Source organism: Spea bombifrons, chromosome 2 (assembly GCF_027358695.1).
Source record: "Spea bombifrons isolate aSpeBom1 chromosome 2, aSpeBom1.2.pri, whole genome shotgun sequence".
Classification (NCBI taxonomy): domain Eukaryota; kingdom Metazoa; phylum Chordata; class Amphibia; order Anura; family Pelobatidae; genus Spea; species Spea bombifrons.
In genome coordinates, this window is record NC_071088.1 from 133,532,474 (window position 1) to 133,553,052 (window position 20,579).

General features: G+C 42.3%; 1 protein-coding gene across 4 annotated transcripts in view; it reads left to right on the forward strand.

Annotated features, from left to right (window-relative positions):
* Nucleotides 1-20,579, forward strand: part of GRM5 (glutamate metabotropic receptor 5) — a 132,046-nt gene that overhangs the window by 99,589 nt on the left and 11,878 nt on the right. For all 4 annotated transcript variants that reach the window (XM_053456556.1, XM_053456560.1, XM_053456559.1 and 1 more), the window contains exons 5-7: nt 1,078-1,324; nt 12,440-12,608; nt 14,626-14,752. In XM_053456556.1, coding sequence (XP_053312531.1) covers nt 1,078-1,324; nt 12,440-12,608; nt 14,626-14,752 — 543 coding nt within the window. The remainder of the gene's footprint in view (nt 1-1,077; nt 1,325-12,439; nt 12,609-14,625; nt 14,753-20,579) is intronic.

The window sequence follows — 20,579 nt, forward strand, 5'->3', positions numbered from 1 at the left end:
AAATGCCTTATCGACTCAATGGTTAATGTGGCAGTGGCTTCTTATCTCACTGCATTCACTATTCTCTATGAAGACCAGACGCCGGCGAGTTTCTTCTTGTGAAAAGTGCTGTGTATACCATGTGTAGTCATTTACTATACCGACCGGCAAGATGGCTTTGAAGGAAAAGGAGAATATTATCATTTCTTCTTTTTAGTGTATGATGGTGAAGGTGAGTGGGTGTATGCGAGTGTGTGGGTTTAATTTTCCCAAGGTAGGGGCAAGAGCTATATGCCTAGGGACCCCCAAAAGGTCATAGTTAGTGTCATTGCAGTTCTTCTTAATGGTTGCGTATAAAAAAAAAATACAATATTTAGCAACCTAAATTTTGTTATTACCCAATGATTTTATAATTACTTTTTAAATAGTGGGGGCCGAGTCTGAAGTTCTAAATCGACTCTTTTTAAGAACCATGTATGATTCAAAGTGTTTCTTTTAAAAAAATTAAATGAATTAATTAAATAATTAAGTTCATTTTTAATTTGACATGGCTATATTGCTTACCAATGAGCTGAATCAGTCGGACTGCACTGCATTTTAACTTTAATGAGACTCTCATGCAATTTAAATCCTTCTCTGGACACCATTAATAAGGGTCCTGTGTGGCGGGGGGGGGGGCTGCTCAATGCTAAGGTTTGGTCAGAACCTGCAAGTATGCACAGCACAAAAAAACATACAAAAATAGAGCACATAACCTAAAAAGCATAAAAGGCATAACAATTCAGATTCCCGGGTTGCTGCTGCATTAAAAATGACCAAATAAGTACACAAAACAGCAAGAATTCAGCGCATACCATTAAAAAGACACCTATTTAAGGCATAAATATTAGATATCCCGTCACACGATTCTTAATGCATTTGTTGGTTTCTGTTTGATAAAATGGATTACTAAAAAAATAAAAGTGATAATAAAAAATAAATAATGTGTCGCAATATGGATACATCATATACCTGAGAATAATTTATCCTACACCCGAAAAATTCATTGTATTAAAATCCAATAAAAAAAAATACTTTTTATTTTCATTTTTTCCCCAGGTCGATTAACTCTAAGGTCTCAGTATGTTCAAGATTCAAAGATGGGTTTTGTGATCAATGCGATATATGCGATGGCTTACGGTCTCCACAATATGCAGATGATTTTATGTCCGGGCTATAATGGTCTTTGTGATGCCATGAAACCAATTGATGGCCAAAAACTTCTAGACTACATCATGAAAGCCAACTTCACCGGAGTCTCAGGTGACATGATCACTTTCGATGAAAATGGAGACTCACCTGGAAGGTACTTTTGCTTTGTTTAAATAGTATTTATTATTTCATTTTTATTTTTTTAAATATTAGTTTGTATACTTTTTTTATGTTATTAATATATATTTCAAAGTTGATTAACATTTATATGCATTTATATTTAATATTTATAACTGTGCAAGAAGGAGAGAAAATTTCACTTAATATGGCTATTATGGATCTGCAAATTTTATGAATAATAAATTTTTTTTTTATCAATTCTCAGTTTATTGCATAAGTGGTAACAAACGCATGGCACAAAGTAAGAAGTACAGAGTCACAGCAAGTGATCAGATTACCAAACAGCATAGGAGGATACTGCACACGGTAAAAACAATAGTAGAACCAAGCAGGTACATCAGCGGAAAAGAGCCATCCCCCAGGGAGGCAGCACAGTGTAATACATGGATAGAACATGGTACCCAAAATCACAGTGCCATAATGCATTACACGAGAAAGAAACATAAACAAAATAAAACATGTCTGTCCCAAGGTCTATAGGGTAGCTCCAATACACAGTCGCCCAATGAAGGATACTGAGAGCCAACACAAAAGATAAGAGAACGACCCAGAGAGAGTGAGTCACAACCCCCTAAACGGAAATAGGTAAAGGGCGGTGTTCCAGGGACGTGACAAACGTCCTCCAGTGAAACCACCGAAGCTCAACCCTGTGCCCCGCACCCCTAGCGGACCCCACCAAAACCTCCATCTGGTAAACGAATTCAACCTGGTTCACCCAGGCCAGAAAGGAGGGAGGAGTGGCTGATTTCCAGTGGCGAGGGAGAACCACATTGGCAGCATTAATAAGGTGAAATGTCAAGGACCGCTTATAACAGGAATAAGATAGCTGTGTGTGGTGGAGGAGAATGGACTCAGGAGAAGCCTGAAAGTCGGGATCGGCCACATCACGGATCACCGCAATAACGGAGTCCCAGAAGGGCCTAATAGCGGGGCAGGACCACCAAATATGTAACAAGGAGCCCGGGTGAGTCCCACACCTCCAGCAGCATGGGGAAACCTGGGGAGCGAACCTATGAATATCTAAGGGAACCCTATACCATCTCGTAAGTATCTTAAAAGACGTCTCCTGCATCCGGCTAGACACCGTTCCCTTGTGGACAACAGAGAGGATCTTAGACCAATCCTCCGGGTCGAACGAGCAAGCCAAGTCCCTCTCCCATAGGCTAAAATAATACGGCTTAGCGACCGGCTCAGGGGAGAGCAAAAGTAAATACAGCTTAGACAAAAGATGGGGGGATTCCTTCGAATCCAAACAAAGCCTCTCCAGAGGAGAGAGTGGCTGGTCCATGCGCGACAGGACCGCCAGGGACGAGACAAAATGACTAATCTGATGATAAAGGAACTGGAGGGAGAAAGAACAGGGTCCCGGACCCGACAGGGCCTCCAGAGGCTTCAAGGCTGTCCCGGCGACCACGTGACACAGACGCAGAGTGCGAATCCCCGGAGGGAGGAAAGCTTGTAAGCCCCTCCCCGCCAAACCCGGGGGAAAGTCCGGGTTACCAACCAAGGGGGTCAATGGGCCGGGGACTCTAGCCACCACGCCGTCTCCTAGCAATCTACGAAGAACCCGTAGGGTAGGGAGAAGGAAAGGATGGGCGGAGAACGTGACGCACCTCGCGGGGACACGGATCCACGGTAACACGGACACCGGACACGTCAGGAAAGACCCCTCCACTAATACCCATTGCTTAACAGAATCTACGGACCATTCAACAACGCGGCGTAGGTGAGACGCCTGCCAGTAAAGTTCCAAACTTGGAAGACCCATCCCCCCCTGTAGCCTTGGCCGAATCAGATAGGAAAACGCCAGGCGGGACGGCTTACCCCTCCAAACGTATCGCAGGAAGACCCTCCTGCATCTCCGGAAAAAGGATCTCGGGAGAGCGATGGGAAGCGTCTGAAAGAGGTATAGGAATCTGGGTAATAGATTCATCTTTATAACTCCCACCCTCCCAAACCATGAAATATGAGGATACGCCCATTTACGCAAGTCCGATTCCAACGTGGAGAGTAAGGGCTCAAAATTAAGAACTCGCAGCCTCGAGAGGTCCCCAGGGATAAACAAACCAAGGTACTTTATAGAGTCCTCCTTCCACTTAAAAGGGAACTCAGTCCGAATGCGGTCACGAAGACGCGCCGGAATGCGAAACCCTAGAATCTCGGATTTGGACAAATTAATTTTGTAATTGGACAATTCCTGAAACCTGCCAAGCTCCGACAGGACAGCCGAGAGGGACCGAATAGGATGGGTGAGAGTCATGAGGATATCATCCGCAAACAACGATAAGGCATAAGACCGGGGTCCAATCTGAACCCCCGTGATATCCGGATGGGCTCGGACGGCGTTCGCAAAGGGCTCAAGTACTAGAAGAAACAAGAGAGGGGAAAGGGGGCACCCCTGCCGCGTGCCGTTCGCCAGCGTGAACGGGTCTGACAACAAGCCATTAACAGTCACCCGGGCGGTCGGAGAATCATATAATGCCTGGACACAAGTCAAAAAGTTAAAACCGACACCAATCCTGGATAACACTCCAAAAAGAAAGGACCAGGACACCCGATCGAACGCCTTCTCGGCATCCATCGAGGCCACGACCAACGGAAGGTCACAGGACTGGGCATGGGCTATTATGTTGATCACCTTAATTGTATTATCCCTGGCCTCGCGCCCAGGAACGAAACCCACCTGGTCGGAATGTATAAGATGGGGTAAAAAAGGTAACAGGCGATTGGCTAAAATTTTGGAAAACAGCTTCAAATCAACATTAATCAAGGAGATAGGGCGAAAACTACCACAGAGATCTAAGTTTTTGTCGGGTTTAGGGATGACCGCAATATGCGCGGACAAAGCCTGCGGGGCAAACGGAACACCCTGCGCGATTGCATTAAAGCACGAAACCATATGAGGGCCCAGAACAGAGAGAAATTTCTTATAATATAAAATGGTAAAACCATCCGGACCAGGGCTCTTGCCAGCGGGAGAAGACTTCACAACCTCGGCTACCTCAGCCAAGGAAAACGGTTGGTCAAGGAGAGCTCTGGCCTCGGGCGGTAGAGTAGTGGAAATAAATTCAGATAAATAAGCCGCAGTGGCCGCTTCCGACTCAGAGGAGGGAGATCCCGGACCCGGCAAATTATACAAGGAGGCATAGTACCGTCTGAAACAGTCGGCAATGTCCTCCGAACGAAAGCGAAGACGGCCAGCAGAGTCTCTAATACGCGGAACATAAGTTTGAGCCCGCTTCGCCCGCAGCGCCCGAGCCAGGAGCCTGCCAGGCTTGTCACCAAATTCGTAAAACTGATGCCGTACCAGAAGATAATTACGCCTAGTCCTATCATCCAGAAGCGCCGCCAATCTCGTACGCTATGCAGAGAGCTCCACCTGGGCGGAGGGGAGGAGGGTCAGCTTATGGCGGGCCTCCAGACGTGCAATTTGCTGCGTAAGGTTTAAAATAGTTGCCGCCCGGGACCGTTTAACTGAAGCACCTAACTTGATCAGATGACCTCGCAAAACTGCCTTATGGGCTTCCCATAGAATCGGCTTCGAAACGTCCGGGGTGGCATTCTCCGCGAAATATTGGTTAATATGAGAAATCAGTTGGGAAATGTGGTGAGGGTCGCTCAACAAATTCTCGTTGAGGCGCCAATGCCAAGAAGTCCTAGGGAGACCAGAGAGGGCGAGCTTCAGAAAAATCGGGGCGTGGTCACTAATCGTTGCCACACCGATGCTAGCCGAACGCAGGACCGATAAATGAAAGTGAGACAGGAAAAAAGCGTCAATACGCGAATATTTACAGTGGCTAGGGGAAAAGTAGGTGTAATCCCGAACCGTAGGATGGAGGGCCCTCCATACATCAACCAGCTGGTTCAAGCGCAAATGGTGGGATACTTTACGGATCATAGAAAAGGGGATATGGGAACTCCCAGAGGAAGTATCCATTTTAGGGTCCAAAACCATATTAAAATCTCCCCCCAAGACGGTGATACCCTCCTGGAAATCAGCCAATTTAGATAGGGTCGAGACAACAAAGCGGGCTTGGTTACTATTAGGGGCATATATATTCGCCAAGGTGACTTTATGAGAGCCCACAAAGCCCTTAACAAACACAGCTCGCCCCTCGTCATCTTTCCACGTCGCAGAGGGACGAAAGCGGATACACTTATGTATGAGGATAGCTACCCCTTTGGTTTTAGAGGAAGGGGAGCTGGACAGAAAGGAGTGGGTAAAGTGCCTATTTAAAAGAGGAAATTCCCTGTTAGTAGAAAAATGCGTTTCCTGCACGAAGGCGATATGCGTCTTAAAGGAGTGAAAAAACGTTAAGAGTTTAGAACGCTGTTGAGGTTTATTAAGGCCCCTAATATTCAAGGAGACCAAGTTAAGAGACTGAGGAGCCATACAAAATAAGTAGAGAGCACCAAAAAGAGTACAACCTGTACCCGGGACCCTTGGGACATGCAAAAAACATAAGAAAACAAAACATAAACCAAACTGTGTGAAATGTGTGTAAGGTGTGGTGCGATGCAAGGGAAAACATCCCTAGTAATATTGCTGTAGCAATATGAAGGGTGAGCACGGGGACTGCAAGCAGGCCCAAATCAACTGTCCACCTACGGACAGGAAAGCTCTGGGGGGGGGGTGCCAAAAAGAGCACAAAGGAAAGGACCGTATCGGTCACAAGGAACAAAGGTGGCGGGAGCCAAACCAAACGTCCCCATCTACGGGACAGGAGCTAAATTAAATGAGCCGCTCAGAGGAAGGGAGACCTAAGAGCTATAGCGTCCACTGACGGTCGCCAAAGGCAATAAGCGCTCAGCAGGTAAGTATTGCAATATATATGAAAATAAAGGGCAAAAAAGGTGAGTAAAAAGAAACAAACAAAGTGAAGTGCAGCAGAGAAATCACAAGGCCATGAGACAGCAAACCCCACATAGAACAAGGGACCTGACAATGGCAAAAATACGGAAACTGCAGAGTCACGGCGCAGCGGACAACAATAGTGTAATGTGGTGTACGAGGGACGGCGTGTGCATAGCGAAGAACCGGAACGAAACGGGCGGGCGCGAAAGAAAAAGAACTGAGAAAACAAAACAAAAATGCCGAAGTCCGAAAAGTCCGGAGAATAGCGTCCAAAGTTCTTCACCCGGAGGGGCGAACAGGAGCACAAACACCAATGCCCGCAACTCCATCAACTCACCACCCGAACCGATGAAAAAATCTTAGGCAAGGGAGACCGCCAGCCAAGACGCAGGAACCAACGAGGGACGGAACGTCGCAATCGGGGCCAATCCATCAGGCATCTCCCGCAGGCTGTGGCGCGGCAGACGCGGCCCGCCGAGACCTCTTCCTACGCTGCATCAGAGCCGTCCAGGACATAGCAGGGTTGGTGAGTTGCTTCGGAACCTCCAGAGAGAGTTCCCAATCCGGAAGGCGAATGGCTGGAAGGTCAAGGTGAGTAAGGAAGTCCTCCAAATCGCCGTGGTGTCTAAGGGTAAAGACATCCTTGTCCTTACGAGCAATAAGGACGAACGGGAAACCCCACTGGTAGGGGATACCCGCCTCCCGAAGCGCGGCAGTAACGGGTTTGAGGGCCCGGCGTTTCTGAAGGGTGATCGGGGACAAGTCCTGGAAAATCTTGACCTGTTCCCCCTCGTAATCCAAGTCGCCCGAGAGGCGACATGCCTTGAGCACAGCCTCCTTGACGGAATAGTCGTGTAGACAGCAGACCACGTCCCTCGGTGGAGCCGAGGGAGGGCCTCTCGGACGAAGAGCCCGATGGGCTCGATCAAACTTTATCGGGGTATCGTCGGGCTGCTGAAGGAGCCGATTAAACAGGGTCTGTAGCGTCATACGGACATCCTCGACCAACACTGATTCGGGTAGGCCCCGGACGCGCAAGTTGTTACGACGTCCTCTGTTATCCAGGTCTTCAAGCTGTCTGTGTAGGGCAAGGAAAAGTTCAGAGTGATCCCGGTGCATCGCGGATAAAGCATCCACCGTTTCGATGGTCTTAGCATGGTCCTCCTCCAGCGTTGCAACCCGATCACCAATATGCTGAACGTCTTGCTTAATCGCCGTAAGATCAGCACGAACTCCCTGCAAGGCCTGGTCCAGGGCGGCGTCGATCACGGAGACCAGATCTGCCTTCGTGGGAAGCTGCTTCAAAGCGTCCTGCCAGGTAAGTGACACCGCCGAAGGATCCGAAAGCGTGGGATCCTGGTCGAGCGAGGCGTCGTCAGAGCACTCGCTCGCGCGGCTCGATGGAGACGGCGCCATCTTGGACACATGGCCGCGAGTCTCGGAGTCTTGAGAGCCCCGAAAGAAGTGGCGTACCGACGACGCCGGCGGTCTCTCCCGAGTGCCAGGGGCTTTAGGGGTACCGGCAGAGCGATTCGACTTCCCCATGATAGCGGGAGCGTAAAAAAAGGCTAATAGTCCCGAGACGGTAGACGGAGCTGCAAACTTATGCAGCCATCTTGGTTCAGCGCCGGCCCCGCCCCCCTATGAATAATAAATTAAAGCCAACTTAGTTCACCAACTTAGACACATAACCTTTCTGGTGCAATTCTGCTTGGGAAAATTTTTAATCCAATTTACTTAAAAAATGCAACATATTTCAATTAAATACATCCTTCAGTTCTTAAATAAGCAATAAAAATGTGCAGCTGTACCCTGATGTATACAAAATATAATGAATTATCGAATGCGTTAATAAATATGGTTATGAATAGTTCTCTTTTCATATTTAAGTAATAGCTACTTTTAGAGTATTTTTTGGATGCAGTATTGTGCAAAAGTTTTAGGCAGATGAGAAAAAATGTTGTAAAGACTACCTTTGAAACAGACATGTTAAGTTTATTTTTTATCAACCTCGTACGCAAATTTCCAAAGGCTGTCTTTAAACCCACCTTTTTCGAGAAGGATACAACATTTCTTCCTAATATTCAGCCATCATCCTTATCGAACCATCTGAACGACCGACAACCTCTACAGATCATCCTGACTTCATAAACTCATCCCTATCCAAGCCGTCCTCTCCTAATGTTTCCCTTCCCCCTCAACCACGCTCTTATTCTTCTGTACCAGTTGCTAATTTGTGTGATTTGAAATGATTTTTGCTGCCTCCGATTGTGACAGCGCTATGGAATCTGCTGCCGCTGTAAATAAATGTAATTAGTCAGAGAGTCCGACTGGTTGTCTAGGACTGAGACATTCTATTTGTTGCCACAGACAATATTATTAAGGGTGCTCAGGGTGCTTGTGAAGTAGATTGGATTAAATAGCAGAGATACGTTATGCAAATACTAGATCAATTTTTTATGACGCTAGTAATAAAAGAATTTGGCTAGAGTTCCCCTTTAAGTGCAGAAACCCAACCACAGCGAGTCAATACCACATAGCCCAGAGAATCTGATTTTGACAAATAGAGCTCTAGGAGCTTAACACCAAGAGTAGCTGACATTTGATTTAAATCAGGCATCCCGCTGCGTCACGTTTAGCACACTTAGCATCCAATCTACTTCCGCACTCTCTATTTTTTATTGACTTTAGGTTAAAGACTGTTTTTTTTTTGTTGTTGTTGTTTTTTTTACAGTGGTCTTCGCCTATTAATGTACTTTAGAGCGTAGTAGTCAATTACTGTAGCTAGCAATTAGTAAGGGTCACATTTTGAAAAGTCCGATTGTTCTTGATTCCGAGGTACAGAACAGAAATGATTCTGCTTCAGTCTCATGACACTTTGGTGCTACCTACAGAAATTCTAATGCCAATCGATATTACTTCTTTAAGTGGCCCTCCAACCAAAAAAAATACCGTTTTCCTTTATTAAACAGTTCTCGTTTTTGTTCGATATGATGTTTTTAGACAGGTGTATATAAGCCATTTGTATTTGTTCTAGCTCTGTTATCTTAGTGCAATATCCTAGATAAACATTCTGAGTCCTTATCGCATTGCTGATTGGTAAACAGTAGAATTACTGGGTCCTAATCACACAGTGATTAACATTGAACAAAATTAAATAAAACCCAATTTTTCTTCAGTCATAAGGAGTAGAAGTAATCACACAGAGCCTGAGAACAGGATATAAAGATAAATGCTCACATTGTATACACAAAATGGGTTTCTATCACATATATATATTGTGTAGTGTAATACACTATATGTAAGTATGGGGACACCTGACAATAGCACCTACATGTGCTTATTGGCCATCCCATTCCAATATGGTTCACTCAAATCCCCAATCCAACCAGGCCAAGTTGCTCAGAGCGGTTGTCTCAGACTCAGACAACACTCTGAACAACTTGCCCTGGGAGGAACAGAGATTTGAGCCCCCATGGCAAAAGGGCAGGGCAAAGTACACCTCAGAGCAACTTGGACCGGGGAGACCAATGGCTTCGGTATCAGGAGTTAAAGGTCTGTAAGAACAACTCTATTGGTCGCCTGCAGGAGGCTCGTCTGGCATCAACAATGAAGAGCAGCTGCCCTTCATTGGTTGATGCCAGAGGAGCCCCCTGCCGGTGACCAATAGAGTGATTGATCATCACTATGTAAATACTAAATCTGGCACAGCCACTTCCCTTGTCGGTTTGTCTACAAACTTCACATTATTCTTACCTTTTTATCAGTAAATGTAGTCTTATCTACCTGTGAAGCTGGATACTGGGTCTCTGAGACCTCTACAGCAGAGTTGGGAGATAAGACTGTATTCTGAAAGCATAGCAAACATATTATAAAGAGGCACAGAATGTGGGATATGCTTTTTATCTACAACCCTTACTCGTCCTGAACCAACTATAGTACATCTACCAAGCTTTTCACATAGTGTTATCTGCAACTTATTTTACTTCCACTAAAGGTATTGAATATATTGAATATTTCTGGGGTTTTTATGTTATATTGTCGTTGATATACATCTGAAATAAATATAGTTGAGTTTTTTTAATTGGCATGTAAATAATAATTTTTATAGTCTTAATTGTAATGGTTTGTTTATAATATATTACATTCTTTATTGATGGAAACCTATCTGCTTACCCTTAAGTTCAATATTATGTGTTAAGTCATTTTAATTGTTTTTCCGCTGTCATTTTAATTGGTGTGATTATTATTATCGTTTTAATCATTGTAGACTAATAAGTAGTTTCTTATAAATTTATAATATTCATTTACTCTTCATAGCATTAATGTTCTCCTATAATTTAGCTAGTCATTTATACTCGGCAGTTTCCATTTATATGTATTATATTTTTTTAAATATAGTAAAATGATAGCTGTGTTAGTACATAGAGAATAATATGTGCATGTAGTGCATGCAGTGCCCAGGTAAAAGCTAATGCAAGCCTTGTCCGATATACTTTTGTCAAAAAGGCAAAGGAAATAATCAGAGGAATTCATGAATGCTTGGGTTATTCATAAAGCTATCTTTAAAAAGTAGTAAAGCACAAAATGATTAAGAAAGCAGACTAGATGGTCCAATGAGTTCTTTTCTTACATTGCTATCAGTGCAACTGAGAAATAGGACTAAATTAGACCTGAATCTTTTCTTACTTACTTGAAAACTGCAACGTACTGTATCTATCTATGAGTTTTGTTGGTGTAGACGCTTAAGGAGGTCAAAAAAGGGAGTAGGGGGTGCATTATCAGGGAAAGGTAAGAGAGAATAAGTTGGGAAAGCCTCGTTGAACGTTTTTTGGTTCCCGCCTGAAGGTGGCAAGTCTTCTGTTGTCCTGATAGGCGTCGGGAGGGCGTTCGAGCACAGAAGGTAAACGGCTTCCTCGGTTTCCTTGTAGCATGTCTTGCTTGAGCAGTTGAGGAGGATTGGAGGTCATAGGGTGAACATCTCCTGTAAATATAATTATCCACCTTCATATTACACCCAGTGTACCATTGCAAGGAGTTTGAACGTTTCCAATGTAGTTTCCTTAGTTCATGAGATATGTGATCAAATTTGTGTGGCTGCAGTATTCTGGATTGCTTGTAGTGAGGAGAACACAGTCTGTCATGTCTCTGTATAGGGCGTTGTTGCAGTCTAGACTACAGGACTAGTGATGGGATTACTGTTTTCATACGTGCTATTCTGCGTACCATGTATACTGATTTCAGAGCAGTTTTCCTACTTGCCTCAATCTGAGGTTTCAATGAAAATGTGTCCATTACACATTACAGTTTTTGACGTGTTGAGATGGGGCATGGGGCAGAATCCTGTTACTCGTTGCGACGTAATGCTTGATGGGCGAGCTCTGGATTACAGCACCATCATTTCAGTTCTATCTGGGTTGGGTTGTAGTAAATTAACCATCATAAATGTCTCGGATGCATGATGCGATGACGTTGCCGTGCTTTCTGTGCTGTTGTTCCATAGAATTATGCATGCATGTTCTTATTTCAGAAAAAAATGTTTTACAGTAACAGAGGAACCTTCTTCCATTCTTGACTAGTAGTCATGATCCTTCAACATGTTTTAAAGTAATTGATAAAGCAAGCATTTGAGATTTTTCAGTGTTTTACATGGCACAGTACATTACATCACTTACAGAGCACCAGCAAAAATGTTAAATAAAATTGACAATAACATTTAATACATAATTAAGACATACTTACAGAGGGAGAAGAGTAAGTGAAGTAACGAGACAGAAGGCGAGGGACTGCTTGGTTTAAAATGAGTGTTCGTAATGTTGGTGACGAGCGAGGGTGATGTTGAGGAGTCAGTGCTGTAGAGATCTCAAAGGTGTGGAGAACATATGGTTTCTTTAAGAATGCAGGTGGTTGGTATTAGGAGGACAGATTATAATCTTTTTTTTTTCTTGTAATTATACATTTCCCCCAGGTTGTGGAATCTCCTGTTAGAGCTTCACATGGTATTGAAATATAAGACCCTCTGAAGTCTCCTTTAATGATGTTTGCCCTTTATATTGCATATTTTATGCAGCAAGGACAAATTGTTCATCACATTGAGTGAAACATTTTAGTAAAATGATCATGTCCCCATGATTCCAGCTTAGAAAGAGCTTATCCTGTAGTTTAAACTAGCTGGTCAATGCTATGTTTTTATATTCTTTCTTCCTGATGAAACAATTTAATATTTTTTTCAAGGTATGAAATCATGAACTTTAAGAAAATGGGAAAAGATTACTTTGATTACATCAACGTGGGAAGCTGGGACAATGGAGAACTGAAGATGGATGATGACGAAATTTGGTCAAACAAAAATGCAGTCATCAGATCTGTTTGTAGTGAACCTTGTGCAAAAGGGGAAATCAAGGTAAGCAGGATAAAAGCAAAAGTAGAGGAAATAAAATTCCACCAATCGCTAATGTTTAATTTGAGTATAGTTTACGAATACAGAGACCCAGCAACTGAGCTGGAGATTTTACCTTTTGGTCAGCAGAATTTAACATCACTGCATTTGAGCTGATAGGGTATGAGCACTGTTATAGTTACAGCATTTGAATGCCTGAACAGATATTCAGGCTTTCCCTACCTCTGGTCTCTCCAGTAACACTGTGAGAGTGTTTCTATATACACACATATATATTTTAAAGTGCTTATGTTAGCCAGAGTATCCCTTTACATTTATAAACCTATAGTTAAAGCCTACACTATTCTAATGTCAACATAATGCTCTGTACATCTAAGAGGTTCCTTAAATGCCATGTTAGTGAATAGAATATAACCGAACAAAAAGTAAAGAGAGACCAATTAAAGTGGAATTGTCTGAGTATAGTAAACCATCTCCTAATTCAGCACAGCTCAGTATTCTGTTTTATTGCTGGTAGACAAACAAACAAGAGAAGAGGCAGAGGATACATTTAATCGGGATATAAATAGTTCTTTGTAGAGCTTTTGTGATTGTTTGCCAAGTAAATGTAACTGAGAGAGAGAAATAGCTCCATTCTCTGTTATTTCTGTACAAGAAAGATCGGAACAGTTCCAGCAGTTGGCATAAAGTATAAAAATATACAGATGTTTATCTTCAGATTGCTTGAGCTTCCCTATCTATGCATGTGTAATCATGTAAGTATATGTAATTCAATAAAAAAAAGGAATATAAAATTTTAAATTATGCATTCATCGCTGAGTGTATTGGTCCGAATAAAGTCCTTCATCCTGGATAAAGACATAGAAATTGTGTAACAATATTTAGTAGATGATCCGTTGCCAGGGGCACAGATATTCTTTTTAGACCTGAAATCACTTTTACCTGCTGCTTCTGGACCTTTAACTGGCTGTTTCACTTGAGTTTTTCTTGTATAAAGAGTGGGTACCAGGAACTCTTGAACCACCGCTAGAACTTGCACTTTCAAAGGATCCAAAACAAGCAGAGGAAACAACTAAAGTGGAAGCCTGTATATACAGTAGTGTACCCAAGGGGGGGGGCAGTCTGCCCCAGGTTCCATTCTTCAGGGGGGGTGCGGGAATGCAGCTTACCGCTGTGGAGATTGCACTCTCTTTTCTTGCCCTGGTTCCTGCTACCCCTTGGCTGTTTCAGGAGCAGCAGTGGCACAAGCAGGCTTTTTTAGGGGCAGGGGTGGCACAGGTAGGCTGCTATAGGGGCAGCAGTGGCACAGGCAGGCTGCTATAGGGCAGCAGTGGCACAGACAGGCTGTTTTAGGGGCTTAGTGTATAGTGATATGGGTAATGCTGCACTACCGTCAATATCTGGCTCAGTGTATAGTGATGGGAGTTACACTGTACCACCATCAATGTCTGGCTCAGTATATAGTGATAAGAGTTATGCTGTACCATATCTGTTCGGTGAATGTTATTTATTTTAACCTAATTTATTAATTTAGTTTTTCAGATTACTAGTTTTTCCAGTCGACATACAGTTTACAAATTTGTGGAATAAATATTCTTGCCACCCTTTATTTATTTATTTATTTCATTCAAACCCTTAGAATTCCCAGCTATGCTTATAATAAAATAATGTAATGCATCAAATCATTATAGTAAGGAGAAAAGTAATTCTGCTGTACACACTTACGAAGAAGTAGTTGCAAATTCACTAAGTCAACGATGAGAAAAAAAAATAAAAACATTGATTTTCAATATATTGAAAGTTTTAGTTGTTCCTGCAAGGGACATTTTTTAATGTTCCAGTTTCTTAAGCAAACAAATAAAATTACCTTTAAATATTGTTATTGCTAATAAGTATCACTCTCTAAGAAATAGATTTATACCTTCTCCTGTACACCACAATATGCTACTTTAAAAATTTTACACAAATTATTATATATTAATGTTGTCCATTGACGCGACATTTTTCTTTTAAATTCTAGGTAATCCGTAAAGGGGAGGTGAGCTGTTGCTGGACATGTACACCCTGCAAGGATAATGAAATAGTTTTTGATGAATATACGTGTAAAGCATGTGAATTGGGATCCTGGCCTACTGATGACCTTACAGGTACAATGACTCAAAACTGTAGTTTTCTGCGTGTAAAATTATAAATATTGTACAAGATAATTAATATGCAGGACAAAAATAATGGCATTCACGATTACTACTACGTATGAAAAGAGGCCCGAACTGCTGTCAATTTAATGTATAGGTTTTAGGATTCATTTTTTGGAATATCTTGTACAATGCACTCCTTTGTAGTCATCCAGGCATCTCTGATGTCACATTCCACGGTTGGTGGTAATGTATATTTTTTATCTTTATACTATTTTTTTTATATTTACAATATGTAAAGGGAGGTACAACTCTATAGTGCTGATAGATGCTATTATTGCTTATTTGTGCTCTTAATGCTGAATAAAAATATAAACATAGAATGAAGTAGCAGAAAAACCCCAATTTTGTCTGTGTTTTCGTGCTGTAAAAAAACTTAAACTTTATTCGGCTCTTGGCCTCATTTTGCTACCTCTGCTGGATGGCTGTTTCACTTACCTACCTCCCTCTTTGTAAAGTGGAATGTGGGTAATTTATAGTTCGGGAACTTTATTAGAAAGTTGCAATGTTTAGGTCACTGCTGTTGGCACCTGGGATGTAAAACGAATGGCAAAGCAGATTAATGTCCTGCGAGATTTATATTTGTCTTACAGTGTTATTTCTTAATGTGTATGCTAAATTTGACATTTCACTGTAGCAACCGTTCGTCCTCAAAGGATTTTTGTGCTGTAATTATCTATAATTGCTTATTATTCTCTGAGTCATAGAGCTACAGAACCTTTCATTAAGACCACCTTTTCATTTCTATGGAAAAACAATAGAAAGGGCCTGTTTATGTAGCGATCATAACCTTGCAAAGGTGTGCAAGTCCATGCTGCCTGTTCACAGGTGGCTGCAGGCTACTCTTAAATGTGCAGATAATGGCTGTCTCTCTTATGCAGCCTTTTTCAGCAACTTTAATCTGATGAGGAGCGTTAGGAACCAGTATTAGTTCTTTGGGGTCTGTCAGCAACCCCTTTCTCTTTCAAGTTCCTTTTTCCCTCTACTAAGACTGACCCCTCTCTTGTCATTGGTGGAGGCAGTCACATGTCCAGCTGCACAGAGGTTGCTGGGGGGAAATTCCTCTACAGCAGTGTCCAGATGGTTGCTACAGCAATCGCTACCAGATGCAAAAGAGGAGGTTACAACATAATATTGAACTAGAAGAATATCTTCATCCATGTGTGCTTGCCGTATAGGAACCATGATTGTGTAGAACACTCATTTATTTTTTTTAAAAAAAATATTAATTTTTTTTAATACCCAGAACTTCAATGCTTCCGTTTTCAATTGGCCATCCACATGAGGTAATTTCCTCCCACCTGCCAAAAAATTTGCACTTACATTTATTCCAATTGACGTTTAAACAGCTCGCCATAAAGAATACATCAGTCAAAAGTTTCACTCTCTTCAAGCTATACATAGGCCGACATATTACTGTCACATCATCCATATAGCCAAGCACTTTTAAAAAAGTTCTTCCACTTCCCGGGATTTCCACACCTTTCAATACTTTATCTCTTCGGATGCAGTGTAACAAAGGTTCGATAACACAAATAAAATAGGGGACGGAGGGCATCCTTGTCGGACACCAGATTGAACTGGCACTCCCATTTTTTTCCAAGACTTTAAACATAAATCCGTGCACGACCCTGTCATATGCTTTTTCTAAATCAATTGTGGCCACTGCTACAGGCGGCATCCTTCCATTACAGTACCAAATCGCATCTCTTAAACATCTAAATGTTCGCTAATTTGTCTGCTGGGTACAGCACACGCCTGTTCCTCACCTACTAATTTGTCAGCCACCTCTTTTAATCTGTTTGCCATTACTTTCGCCAAAATCTTATAATCAATGTTTAAGAAAGAGATGGCCCTCCAATTATTTAAATCCATTCTCTCACCTTTTTTGAAAAGTAAGACAATCACCCCTTTCTCTCATCGATTTCGCTAATTTCTCTTGTTCCATACTTAATTTGCATACATTTAGGAAATCCTCTCCTATCACATCCCAAAATGTACAATAGAATTCCATTGGCAGGCCATCGCTACCGGGGGTTTTATTTTTGGGAAACCTTTTGACCACCGTTTTGACTTCTCGCTTACATACATCTGCAACTAAGCATTTCTTTTCCATGCTATTTATTGTGTCATCAATGTTCATCAAAAGGTCCTCAAGCAACAGGTTCTCAAATTGATTTTCAGCATAAAATCTGTCATAAAACTTCCATACCTCTGAGAGGATATTATCTTTTCCCTCTACCACGTGTCCATCATGATCCCTTACACACACCTTTCCCGTATTCAAGTTTTAAATTCAAGCTCACTTTCCATGTCAGGCATACGTGATCAGAAAAAGAGACTCTATCATACGCCACTTCTGCTACAATCACGTCTGGGGTGGCAAACATATAATCAATCCTAGATCTTACACGACCATTTTCACAAAAAAAAAGTAAAACATTCTGTACTCTTTTGGAGACATTTTACCGTATCCAGAAAACTGAAATCTTCAATAATTGTCTGTAACTCTTTTCCAAAGCTATCTACCCCACCCCAACACCTATTCTATCACCTTCCTTAAGGATACAGTTAAATAACCCAACAGAAAGGTAGGTTCCCTTCCAGGAAGGAACATTCTAAGCTTTTTGAATAGAGCCCACTTGTTGTTTTTGACTGGGGCATATGCAGTTATAACTGTACTCCCAAATTTAAAGTAAACAATTAAAGCCCCCCAACTTTTATTTGTTTCAAAACAGTGAACAAGTTCAAAATCCCCACCCCACTATTCTTATCTAAACTATAAGAAAAACAACAAGGTCCCTTGGTCCAAACAGCAGACCGCGGTGGTTCCTGTGAATTGGTGTCTTGTAAACAAAGAATGTCATAACCTTTGGAAGAAAAACACTCAAACAAAAAAGCTCTACGTGCAGCCCCTTTAATGCTCCTCACATTCGTCGCTTTCGGACTCGGAGGATGACATGTGTAAGTCCTCCTCTAATCTACTCGGATCTGAGGTAGTGTCCTCCGTTAGGAGCGCACCTTTCGCAGGGTCCTCCACAGGAATCCTCCAGCAGGGACTGCTCCAGTTTCCTCAACTACGGCAGGAGGCACGACACACAATGTCTCCTTTTCCAGGGAGTCCTCAACCCACTTTACAACTCATTCCAAAGTAGCAGTGACGGTAGTTGGTACAGCGCTCTGCATAGTAGTAGGGTTGGTAATTACGGCTCCTCTTTGCACAACAGGTTCAGTAGAAACGCCAGCATAAGGGTCTACCCAGTCGGGTCTTCTAGGATACAACTTGGGGCAACTCCTAGCTAAATGATTCCCTGAACCATGCAAGTCACATGTCTTCTTTTTAGTACACTCAGCAGCAAAGTGGTTAACCCCACAGATTCTGCAACAAGGGCCAACTGTGCAATCCTCTGTAACGTGCCCAAAACGCTGGCATGTACGACAAAATCTTGGCCGATTCGGGTAAAACAAATATCCACGGTTACCCCTATGGAGAAATTTGGGGATTAGGGTTATTTTCCCTACAATTCCAGTTCTGTCCTCTTTCAAAACTGCCCAAAATCTCTGTTTACCATTGAACGTGCCAAATTCGTTTTCCAGATATTTCGGTCTGGAAATGTCTGTACAATATCTCGATAGAAAGACAATGCAATTCCTCATCAGGGACGAAGGGATTGTACATGCGTCCAGTACAATTACGTGGCACCAAGTTTATTCCATCCACCAAGGGGTTACCTTCACAACGTTTCCAGCGCTCTAAAGCCGTCATCATCCAAGCAGCTGTCACAAAAGAGACGTCATAAAATCCCAGCATTTTGAAAGGCTGTACACAGAACATACAGCGGCGTGGTACTTCCAAGAAGTATTCGATGATCTCAATCTGAAATGTCTCCAAACGTACGTCTTCCAATTTATCCTTACGAATCAACAGCTCCGGCTCCACCTTTAACAGGCAACAGACGGCTACCGCTGTAGCCCGTACGGGCCCCTAGGCCGGCTGACCGAGACCTGTCTCCAGGCAGCCAAGAAGTCTCCTTTTGGGAGGTTCGACCTTTCTTGTCAGTGATTGGCTGCTTGAAGCTTGATGCAGCCAATCGGCAGCAGGAAAGCACTTCTATTGAAATCTAGCGTTTCTGTTTTTGCTTATAAGATAATGACTTATTAATTCTATCTGGCGTACTGATGCAGGAGCTTTTTTAAACTGAAAAAATGCGAATTTGTTATAAATTGCTATCAGTAATAAAACACAATTCAGTGTGGGTAAGCACTGTAGTCATAAAGTGCTCTGCGTGGTGATTGAGGGCCATCGACATCAGAGTTATCTTTAGCTGCAAATATATTTATCAGTATAAAGTGGCTTCCCGCTGGTGTTGCTACTTGCAACATAGACGCCAATCTGCTATATTCAACAGTTTTAGTTTCATGGAAATAGCAAGGCTACAGAACATATGGCATTCGGAAATAAGCTAATCAAGATAGATGTATATATACTGTATATATACACACTGTATGACCAAAAGTATATTCACCTGACAATCAAAGCTTGTTGGACATTCCATTTAAAAACCATGGCCATTAATATGAATTCTTCTGGGGAGGCTTTCCACAAGATTTTGGGGAGTTTCTGTGGGAATTTTTGCCTGTTCATCCAGTAGAGTTTGTGAGGTCAGCCACTGATGTTCCAAAGGTGTTCGGTGGGGTTGAGGTTAGGGCTCTGTGCGGCCGTTCAAGTTCTTCCACCCCAAACTCATCCAACCATGTCTTTATGGAGCTGGCTTTGTGCACTTGGGAGCAGTCATCCTGGAATAGAAAAGAGCCTTCCCCAAACTACTGCCGATGTTTGTCCATGGAGATGGCTGATTGATTTTGTGGCTGAAACACATAAATGTAATAATTAGGAAGGGTGCTCACAAACTTACACATATATATATATTCCCTATTTATATTTCTTCCTGCCTATCCCTTTGACCCTTGCCTTTTCACCCTGTAACAAATCTCCACTTAATCCCCAAAACATTGCTGAATAAATAACCGTTGGCAAAGCAGAGCACTACTCTTTTTTGGTAAATATTGCAGTAATGACCCCCTGTTAATGCTCTAAACCCTAATGAGCTCCAGCCAAAAACCCTGTGATACCTGCCAGCATGTAAGATGGGTCTAGAAGTGCTCCAAGCTTCTTATTAGCAAATGTGGCATCACCTTGATCATGTTGTCCATGTTTTACAAAAAAATACAGTATTCCACAAGGCTCTCTTTTCAGTCCCTCAATTGTTCTTAAAACAAACGGCCATTGGAGACAAGGGACAAAATTAGCCATCAAATTCTATGTTTCTGGTGTAGAGCAAGCAGTCAAAGCTTTTTACCAATGTATACCAGCCACACTGATAATTCTAAGTAATACAAAAATGTAAGGCCATTCATTACAATTATTACTGATAACTTGATTCCTAACCAGAATACAACAATCTGCGTGTGACCTTCATTGAATTCATTTGGAGTCCTGCAGGTTAAGTTATTATATTTTAATTAAGAGCAGTTGTATAAAGCACACTGAATCCTTTGTAAGTATTAAACATCAAAGTCTCGTACATGCCAGAACTGACTTATCTCCTGAGTGTTTTATAGTCCATTGCTTAAAATGTTTTTTTTTTTAGATTGTGTTGAGAAACCCGCGACGTAAACATACACAAGAGTGAGCCTATGGGCAATATTAACATTTAATCAATAACCACAATATAGTAGAGAAATAAATCAAATTTGGGGTTTAGAAGACCTGTAATAA